Source organism: Triticum urartu, chromosome 2 (assembly GCF_003073215.2).
Source record: "Triticum urartu cultivar G1812 chromosome 2, Tu2.1, whole genome shotgun sequence".
NCBI classification, from domain to species: Eukaryota; Viridiplantae; Streptophyta; class Magnoliopsida; order Poales; family Poaceae; genus Triticum; species Triticum urartu.
Window position 1 is genome coordinate 389547004 of NC_053023.1, and position 11230 is coordinate 389558233.

The window sequence follows — 11230 nt, forward strand, 5'->3', positions numbered from 1 at the left end:
TGAATCTCAAGTTTGTGATTAAAATTACTTGTGCCATTAGTTTTCAAATTAGAATAGTTAAAATTTGAATTCTTTGAAATTTGTGTGAATGTCAAGTTTGTGATTAACTTTACTAGTGCCATTAGTTTTTTCGTTTCTACTTAGAACTAATACTTATAGTTTTTTAGTGATTTCTTTTTTTTTAGGTCACAAAAATTATAAACTTTCTGTTGAGTGCCATTAGCTTAAAATTTGAATAGTTTAAATTTGAATTTTTTAAAATTTGTGTGAATCACTAGTTTACTAAATTTGTGTGAAAACACTTTGTGTATTATATTTACTATGTACAATCTTTCTGGCACAGAGATACCAAAAATTATAAACTTTCTGTTCGTGCAATTAGTTTTCAAAATTAGAATAGTTAAAATTTGAATTCTTTGAAATTTGTGTGAATCTCAAGTTTGTGATTAAAATTACTAGTTCCATTAGTTTTCAAATTAGAATAGTTAAAATTTGAATTCTTTGAAATTTGTGTGAATCTCAAGTTTGTGATTAACTTTACTAGTGCCATTAGTTTTTCATTTCTACTTAGAACTAAATACTTATAGTTTTTTAGTGATTTCTTTTTTCTTTTAGGTCACAAAAATTATAAACTTTATGTTAGTGCCATTAGCTTTAAAATTTGAATAGTTTAAATTTGAATTTTTTAAAATTTGTGTGAATCACTAGTTTATGAATCACTAGTTTACTAAATTTGTGTGAAAACACTTTGTGTATTATATTTACTATGTATAATCTTTCTGCACAGAGATACCAAAAATTATAAACTTTCTATTAGTGATTCTAGTTTTCAAATTAGAATAGTTATAATTTGAATTTTTTGAAATTTGTGTGAATCTCAAGTTTGTGATTAAAATTACTAAAAGAATGAACATAGATGCGCCTATAGAGAAAATTCAATCTAAATTCATAATCAATTTCCATGAATTTCAGAGAAATTCATTATGAATTTAGGTCAAATTTCCTGTATAGGGGCATCTATTTTCATTTTGAGAGGAGCTCAACAATGCATAGAGGGACGGGCTTATAAACCAGTGTGGGCGCCCTTCGGTTGGCGAGGTGGGACTAAATTGTGAATCGCAACGAGAACCGACCATTTAGTCCCGGTTCGTGGCATGAGCCGGGACTAAAGGGGGCCCTTTGGTCCCGGTTCAGGCCACCAACCGGGACCAATGGTGGTGGGCCAGGAGTCAGGCCCATTGGTCCCGGTTCGTCCCACCAATCGGGACCAAAAGGTCCTGATAAACCAAGACCAATGGCCCACGTGGCCCGGCCGGCCCCCTAGGCTCACGAACCGGGACCAATGGTGGTGGGCCAGGAGCCAGGCCCATTGGTCCCGGTTCGTCCCACCAATCGGGACCAAAAGGTCCTGATAAACTAGGACCAATGGCCCACGTGGCCCGGCCGGCCCCCTGGGCTCAAGAACCGGGACCAATGCCCCCATTGGTCCCGGTTCTAGACTGAACCGGGACTAATGGGCTGACCCGGCCTAGACCATAGCCCCCTTTTCTACTAGTGCATAATAAGCTTATAGTCTTTTTCTTATTCTTCTTCTTTTCCAAAATGACATAGGTTAGCTTCATTTTACCTAAGTTGGCTCTAATATACTAACTTAGAGCTTATATGCTTAGTTTCCTATAGGTTAGCTCTAAAATAACTTATGTTAGCACAAAATGATCAAGTTTACATAATAAGCTTATAGTCTTCTTCTTATTCTTCTTCTTTTCCAAAATTCTTCTTATTCTTCTTCTAGTGTTCTTCTTCTTCTAGTATTCTTCTAGTCTTCTTCTAACTTCTTGTTTATCATTTTGCAGATTTGATTTAATTCACGGAAGCTTGCATGGATGGAGTGCTTCTTTTCCATTTGTGTTTTTATTTTGTATCAATGTGAAACTTTTGTGAATTGATGGATAACGGTGTTGGATGAACAATGTGAAACTTTTGTAATATGTAACGATGGAACTATGTGTTGGCTATGTATGTATATATGATGGAACTTGTGTGTTGGCTATGTATATATATATGATGGAACTTGTGTGTTGGCTATGATTGTTATATGGATGCTTGTTGTATATATATGTGTTGGATATCTCATAGGTGAAATAGTGACCTGAGATTAAGAAAAAAAATTAAAAAATTGTTACTAATGGCGTACTACCGTGTGGTGCGCCATTAGTATAGCAGACACTAGTGGCGCACCGTGGGCAAAACTAATGGCGCACTGTCTGGTGCTCCATTAGTATATCAGATACTAATGGCGCACCAGTGGTGCGCCATTAGTAAAAAATTCTAGTGGCGTGATACTAATGGCGCACCAGTGATGCGCCATTAGTAGGCAAAACTGGTGCGCCATTAGTAGCCATTTTCCTAGTAGTGATAGTGCCATGAATAGACCCGGTTTATGGGTAGATTCCCGATAAATCGCTTGTCATAATGATAAATCGGCGCAAACGATAAACGGTGAAGATAAGGCATCATCTTATCAGTGACCCCAAGAGTACCGATAAATTGGATGATAAATCGCCGAATCGGAAGATTTTTTGAACAGTGGCCAGATTCTCACCCTTTGGGTTTGCTTAGCCATCCTACGAAGATGCTCTGTTCATCTTGGCCTTTGTGTGATGAACATCGAATCATTGATGGATTTGTATCTCCTTTGGCTGGATACAGAGGTCGATATTCCGAGAAGAAGGGCTTCAGACTTTCCTGGGTTTATGAAGTGAAAGAACTACGGTAACCATCCAGTTCTTTTTGGAGTTTGCACATGAATCCTACATCTTCCACGGGATGTTTATAGGCCTCATTTTTTATGCATCAAAGTTATAACAGGGGTTTGGTTATTGCAACAGGTAGCTTATTTACGCCCTAATTCCCTTTACTTTTTTAAAATGTGTACATATCAATGTTTAGTGTCACTTGAAGTCAGAACAAAGAGCTGGTACACCGGACACAAAAGAAAGGAGTAGACTGATATACAGATTCAGATGATATAGTTCTGTAGATGTGAAGCATGGAAAGTTCTAGGTAAAAGTGAATTGATTGTCGGAATTGGGGGCACATTCTCACCGGTCTGATGTATCTATAATCACAAATTCAACATGTAATTTAGCAAGTCTGCATGCTGTTTCATACTAGGTTTTGAATATTTGGGTTTCTTCTGCTTTGGATGAAATTATGATTTTATAGGCCAAGGAATTTTACTTCAGGATTCTCGGCTGTCCAATCACCAAACTTTGAGGTGAGCTTTCTCTTAATTTCTTTTTAGAGGTGTACTTATTTAGAGCACGGATGTCTTCGTCTCACTTGATACCTACAAGAAGTGAGTTTCTCTTAATTACATGAGAGTAAACAACAGATGACCGGATACATGGTTGAGTATGGTTGTAATCAAACTGCATATTCACTTGAGCTTTTAAAACAGGCAAAATGTTAATTCTTTTATTGAGTTACTCTAAAAATAGTCCTCTTGATTTATGTATTGATATCTCCAGTTCTACATTAGAGTATTAAATGTATGTCTGTTACGTAACGAATACTGCTTCACAACCCCATCTTATTATTCACTCTAGTGCCTTAAGTGTGTGTTATTGCATCCATTGGTTACATCATGTGGTAGCCTGATAAGTAGCTGGCTTGGTGTCGTATTTTATTGGTTCCGTATGGTATTTGTTATATAATATACCGGGTAAGCATGCACTTTCCTCCTCCGGAGGATATTTGTATAGATGTGGTTTTCTAAAATTCATTTTGTTTTCATTGAGAAAACCACATACTGTTGGAGAAGTATTTAATTATGCTCTTACTTTAGATGTTCTTTTACTGCAGTGTAATCTGCTAGCAGAGCTATACACTGCAGAGTACAGAGTTGATATGAAGCTCTGCTAGGTTCCGAACAGAAAGATAAACCATATTCTAAGGTTCAACATATTATTGTTTCTTTTGGAGTTCTTCCTTGGAAACAATCAATGATCAAATCATCGTCTTAGGTATTTATTTTTCTCTCATGTGAAGTTAGCATTTTGGTGTTGTGTATTTCCAGATTGTGCTCCCACTAACTTATTTAGCCCCTGTACTAAAGATGAGTGGCTTGATTTGAAAATTATGGTTATGAACACAAAGCTAATTGGTACTATGTTCATAATGATGTGATAACATTAGGCCTTTAGCTACACTTCATGTTTTTCTGATAAATTATTTCGTGTACAGACCGCAGAATATTGTCTTGAATGTATGTATTTCCTGCTAAGCTCAATATTCATCTGGTTAAGCATATACCCCTCACTTTCTTGAAGGTAAATATCTCTTTGCCCTTGGGAACGGGATAGATATTTTTGTGTTCTCGGTGTTAAGTTGTTGTCGTACTTAATATTCTCTTTTTCCTTATCTGTTAAATGACCCTTCCGCCTGTTGCGGTTGGTGCCACTGAAAGAGGATGCCAGAATACGTGTGTGTAATGGCAAATGGTAAATGCATTTGTTTCATTTTGTGATCCCACCGACCATGTTAAAATATGCACCTACAACGACCACCGTACGTGACGAATCTTCTTTTTGAACCATGATCCATTTGTTAGGCTTGATACCTATGTTTAGTGTCTGTACCAGGCGTGTTTCAGTTGTATTTCCCTTTGGAAAAGTCACACTATTCCTTCAAATATATTCACAGTAAAGGAAAATAGGTACGTTTCCTAAAAAAGCCCATTTCCTTAAGGAGACCTCGCTCACGCCCGACCCGTTTAAAGAAAAATAGCATGCCTACCACAAAATAAGGCCCAATGATTTTTTTGGATAGGATAAGTGCACTTCAGGCCACCCAGGGTCAAGCACTCAGCGGCGGCGCTAGAGGAGAAACCTTTTGTGCGAGAGTGCTCTCAGTTGAAAATATTCAAAGGTTGGTGCCTCAAGTTAAACTTATCACCTTCGATTCTTTCCCTTTTCTTCCTACTAAGTTTGATCCATCTACTCCTTGCTACACCTCCTCTGGACAAGCAATAGCTATTGCCGTCATTGATGCCGATGAGATTCTCGGCCAAGCGATACCTGAGTGGTTGGAATTGGCAATCATATGCTTCCGGCGGTATCAGTCGCCATGATGACCTCCGCCATTGGTTCTCATTTTGTGTACTTATCAAGACTGCTATCTAACTGTAACTAGCCTTGTGTATAAAGGCCTTGCTTTTGGTATTTTGTGTGGTGCCGCGCATATAACGAAGAATCCGCTTCATCAGGGTCCAATGGGAGTCACGAGGAGCATGCATGTGAAGACACACCTACTGCATGGCATACTGTAGGTCCGGGCATGTGAGCGTCAAGTACTGCAGCGCATTGACGATGGAGTGATAACGCTGCATCCTGTGCAGGCGAGCCGTCAAGTGCAGAGATATTGGCCTTCGACAGGCATGGCAGCAGGCTTGCAGTTAAGCATGCCCGTGTGCTCGAGAAGCTTATGAGCATATCGCTGCTAAAGAAGAAAGAACACATCAGCACGTCGTACCACCTCGATGCCGAGGAAGTAGTGAAGAAGCCCCAGGTCCATGAGGGCGAACTCATATTCGAGACGAGCAGTGAGCTGATAAGGAGCTCAGTGGAGGACGCCATTAGGATGATGTCATCGATGTAAAGCGGGAGGTAGGCGGTAGCAGCGCCCTGATGATAGATGAACAACGATGCGTCAGAGCAGGTTGATCAAAGCCCGAGCCATTGGAGGAAGGCGGCGATGCGCCAGTACAATGCACGTGGTGCCTCTTGAGCCCATAGATGGATCAAGAAATCAAACACACGTGATCCGGATGAGTGGCGCTGACGAATCCGGTAGGCTACTGGCAAAACACCTGCTCGGTGAGATGACCATGAAGAAATGCGTAGGAAACATCCAGCTGATGCACGGGCCATGTGTGAGACAACGCAAGCTGTAAAACATCGCGAATCGTGCCCGATTTAACAACCGGGGCAAAGCTGTCGAAGTCAACTCCAGCGCGCTGCCAAAAGCTACAGACTACCCTGTATGCTTTGTAGCGCTCAAGGGAGTCAGGGCGGGTCTTGTGGTGGAACACTCATTTCCCATTTATGACGTTGGCATGGGGAGGCCGCGCAGCACAAGTTGCCACGTGCTGACGTCCGGTTGTGCTCCAACGCATCAACTGCTTTTGCATTGTGGTGAGCTAGTGAGGGTCGCGAAAAGCAGCGCGGGCTCAAAAGGGAATCGGCGATGGTGATGAAGTTGATGCGGTACACACATACTCTTCAGACGAATAGCACTTGCCGGGACAAAGCACACAAGCGCAAACACGGGTCGTCATGTGGTGCAGCGCTACCGGGGCGGGTAGAGCAACGGGCGAGGGCGCATCCCCATCGAGTTACTTTGTGTGTGACGTAAACCCAGCAACCATCATAAACATAATTGTTTCTGGTAAGCAAACCATCCAAGTTCATGTACCTCTATAGAGAATCGCCAATCTACCATGCTAATGTAGATCCTTGGCCCTGTATAATCCCATCATAGACCCATTAGTTCGGTCCATGGGCGTCAAAGTCCACACCTGGAGGACAGTAGGAAACATGAATCTTAGTGTCCATTCGTATAGGTTGCAGTGCTCGACTACTTTGGCGCTAGGATTAGCAACCCCTGTGCAATTGGCAACCTCCTTGGCCTCATGCAATTGATCATCTGTTCCTCTCCTGCCCTCTTGTGCGCTTTATATGGAATGTGCCAAAATGCACTTTTATTCTTCTTTCCATGGATATTTAATAACTGCTGGAATCCTGGATAAACAAGTTTGCTGGAGTGACCAGAAAATTAGTGCTAGTTGTGGTTGCTGCAGTTCCGCGGACTATCTGGGACACGCCAAATGATGGTGTTTCTGGCACACACGAAAAACCCGCTGGATGGTGTGTCTGTTGTGATCAAACTAATTGGATATTGGATTCACTATTGGTTTCTTTTGTAGAGAAATGAGGTAAACAAAAATCTGTTGCAGTGGCAAGTAAGGCTCTTTGAACAGGTGGCAAATGAAGTGTTTGGAGCTGTGCGGGGCCAGAAACCAACTCACTTAAGGCTATCGGTCTTCGGCTGGATTCAGCAGCTGTTTAGTAGGGCCATCTCCAGAAATTTGGGGCCTCGGGTGGAAACCAAAATGTGGAAAATTTCACATAACAGAAGAATTAATGTGCGTAAAGCATACTGTCACTTTATTAAAAAAATCCAGTCTGTTTTATTTGTACCTTATTTAAGCATATATCAGATATTATGCAAAAATGGTAATGTGATAGCAAAGCAATGAACGAACCTCCTGTTCTACCAAAAAGGACCATCTGTCTAGTATTTCTTGGAATATAATCTTCAATCATATCTTTGTACTATATCATATCTCCAAGACATCAATTTCTGCATCATCTTCCATAACCTCTATTGTATATCATCACCACCATCGTCAACATTAACATCTGCAGTTTGATTTTCAGAATCAAGTTGGCAGGCTCACTAAATATCTATCGACGGCACTTGTTTGAGTTCGAGCCTCAAGATCCAGTCTTTGTTTTGCAACACCAGAATCATGTTTCCTAATTCTAGTAGACATGATGATGATCCAGGAACAAAACCTAACAAATTATAAGTGATCATTGATCAAACAGAGTCTAATTAGATTCATATAGTAATGATCGCTAGATGACTCTAGATCATTCAAATACAAAGAAAATAAATTGATAAAAAAACCTTGCTCTTGGATATTAAAACAAAGTCTAAAGTAGATGTTGCTTCAAGTTGGATGTGTTGAGAAACAATTAACATGTTACAAGACTCAGAAAAATATCTCTAGCAGGGACTCAAAGCATCATACTTGACCAAGCGGCAGAGCTGCTCGTTGCCTGTCGATGTGGTAACAAGGCAGCGTCACAGGAAAAGAGTAATTAGGTTACGTCTGTGTCTCCTTTTCGCTCACACCAGGTTCAAGTTGCATCACCAATAAGATGCCCTTTGGGTGTTTTTGTGCAGAACAAAAGAGGACCTTGCCCGAAACATAATACAAACACATCATGGATATTGAATAATTTAATTTAACAAAGCCATCACACGTTGTAATTAACAAATCAATCGTATCATCACGTAAGAGCAGATTGAAAACAGGCAAGCATACATGGTGTCATAATATATATCTGGGATAACTCAGCTGCATTGGTATTTATATACACTTGTAATTTGCACTAGTAGTCTCGGACAGACGACAATGGTTCACGAAATTAAAGGCAATCTAAGACTCTGCTAGCTAGCAAAAAGTAGTACTAATTAACACCAACTTGTTGAAGTATCATCCGGTATTAACTACTCAAAATCTTGAGGGCTAAAACCGAAGCCAAGTTTATTTGTCAACGGTGACGGAGACGTTGCCGCTGGTAACGGTGTTTTTGGTGAGGACAGTGGGCAGCTCAACGTTCTTGCCCTTCTTGGGGGTCGATTTGTAGTAGTAAAAGTACAGGATCAGCTGGATGAGGCCGAAGATTGTACCGAGGGCATTGGGGATCTGCACAGAATTTAAAGAGGACATAACAGTTAGATCAATCCGCGCTGAGGAGTTCTTGATTGTATGTCTGGCTGGTTTGTGACTAATTATTTCCAATATGTATGTGTATGTACATACCGTGATGTAGATGTCAAACTTGATGAGCGCATAGCCCGTCCAGCACAAGCCATTGAGGAAGTTCACCAGCGACAGGAAGAATGGCATGTACTCCACACTCTTGGTCCTGATCACTTTACCCTGCAAATAAGCAGTACAATGTTACTACTTTCATCTTAAAGTTTTGAGTTATATTAGTATTTACTACACTCGTAAGTTGGTAAAAGCGTCCGTAATTAACAATTAGCCTGAGCTAGTAATTCACCCTGTAAAGGAAGTTTACCTTGAGGTAGAAATAAACCATAGGCTTTTTTGATTAAAAATATATGATGTAGCATAGTGTAGAAGAACTTGCGTGAGAGGTGAACAACTCAGTTCGGACTTTTTTTAACAGGGTTTTGGCACCAACGTTAAAACATGAAAGGTGGGTGCATCTTTTAGATGGACATAGATTTTCAAGCAGAATCAACAACAAACAAGGTATACTAGTTAACAAATTAAGGTCTGTCAAAAGCATCCACTAGAACTTTAAAAATAAATTATAGGCAGGTATTTTTCTAGACAACGCATCATTACCACACCATACGTGCACAACGCAGATTAATTAGCCACCTGAACTAACAAGTTAAAGCGGTTATCAAAGATCGCGGGTCGACGATCCATAAGTTGGGGTGGTGTACGTACCATGATGGTGAGCGGGGAGGCGTACATGATGGAGCCGAAGATGACGCAGAGGATGCCTACGATCATGGAGCGCTTCTCATGGGTGTGGGCGCCAACGAGCACACCGGCCACCACGGCAGCCATGAACGCTGCCTCGATGGCGAGCACGCCGAGCATCTTCCACTGCACGCACAGCACAGGCACATGGCATGGGTTAGGGCATGCAGGAGGATCTTCTGTATAGAAACTAACGCCGAAAAGAGACAGTAGGCCGGATGAGGGGGCATTAGGATGGTTGCACGTACGTACCCTTGTGTTCTTGGCCGCGTAGATGATGAAGATGATGATGTAGGCGCCCTCGATGACGAGGCCGATGCCGTTGATGGTGAGGACGAGGGTGCTGTTGGGGTGGACGATGGGGAGCCCGTAAAAGAACCAGAGCAGGCAGTTCATGAGCGTCGCCAGATAGGGGTCCGGCTTGAACTCCTCCACGTCCTTGGCCTTGTAGATCCGCCAGAACGTCGGCCTGCGTATGTATGTACAATTAGAAAACGAGCCTCAGATTCATGCCCTAGCAACCACCTTTCATATATGTATAAATGCAGACTAGACGAGAGGAGGAGGAGAGGACTTACACAGGGGAGAGGAAGAGGCCGAAGGAGATGACATTGCCGATGATGCCGTCTGGCCCTGTTACACGGGCTAGGACTGGCGTTCACCGTCCGAGACTGTGGTACTCGGGCGATGAGTACCTCTTCGCCGCCTCCACCGCGGAGCCGTCTCCTCTTCCCGCGTCCGCTCGCGCAGCCCTCCGTGATCCTCACTGGCTTGCGGCGATGCAGGAAGAGTTCGACGCTCTTCAGCGGAACCGTACCTAGACACTGGTTCCCTGGCCTCCTCGCGCCAATGTCATCACCGACAAGTGGGTGTTTCGCCACAAGACCCGCTCGGATAGTACACTTGAGTGCTACAAGGCTCGCTGGGTGGTTTGTGGTTTCCGACAGCGCGCTGGCGTTGACTTCACTGAGACGTTTGCCCCGGTTGTTAAACCGGGCACGATCCGCACCGTCCTTCAGCTCGCGGTGTTCCGAGGCTGGCCAGTTCATCAGATGGATGTCTCCAACGCCTTCCTCCACAACCATCTTGATGAGCAGGTTTATTGTGAGCAGCCCACCGGTTTCGTCGACGCATCTCTCCCTGGCCATGTGTGTTTGCACCCTACGGGCTCAAGCAAGCACCCTGCGCCTGGTACCAGCGGATCGCCGAGTTTCTTCAAACACTGGGTTTCAGCGTCACTCGCTCGGATGCCTCACTTTTTATCTATCGACACGGTGACACGACTGCATATTTGCTCCTCTACGTCGACGACATCATCCTGACGGCCTCCTCCACAGCTCTTCTTCAGCAGATTACTCTTCGGCTGCGTGACGAGTTTGCCATCAAGGACTTGGGTGCTCTACATTATTTCCTTGGCATTGAGGGCTCGCGACCGGACGGCTTCTTTCTTCATCAGCAGAAGTATGCGCGCGAGCTTCTTGAGCGTGCTGGCATGCTCAACTGTCACCCTGTTTCTACTCCTGTTGACACGAAGGCCAAGGTTGCTGCTCTTGAGGGCTCGCCAGCGTCGGATGCTCCCTCCTACCGGTCTATCGTCGGCGCTCTTCAGTATCTGACTCTCACCAGACTGGATCTTCAGTATGCTGTTCAACAGGTGTGTCTCCACATGCACGCCCCTCGTGACTCCCATTGGACTCTCGTGAAGCGGATCCTCCATTACATTTGCGGCACGATGACCCTTGGGCTCACCCTCACGGCGTCCACTTCTTTGGAGATGATGGCCTACTCCGACGCGGACTGGACTGGCTGCCCAGACACTCGTCGGTCCACCTCCGGCTACTGCGTCTACCTCGGTCC

General features: G+C 43.3%; 1 protein-coding gene across 1 annotated transcript; it reads right to left on the reverse strand.

The window, feature by feature from the left end:
* Positions 1-8395: 8395 nt before the first annotated feature.
* LOC125536866 (bidirectional sugar transporter SWEET6b-like) lies at positions 8396-10521 on the reverse strand. Its single transcript, XM_048700144.1, has 6 exons — positions 10275-10521; positions 9952-10006; positions 9626-9842; positions 9338-9499; positions 8675-8794; positions 8396-8557 (listed from the first exon to the last, which is right to left on the reverse strand). The coding sequence occupies exons 1-6, from the start codon at positions 10519-10521 to the stop codon at positions 8396-8398; spliced, it is 963 nt and encodes a 320-aa protein (XP_048556101.1).
* Positions 10522-11230: the final 709 nt, after the last annotated feature.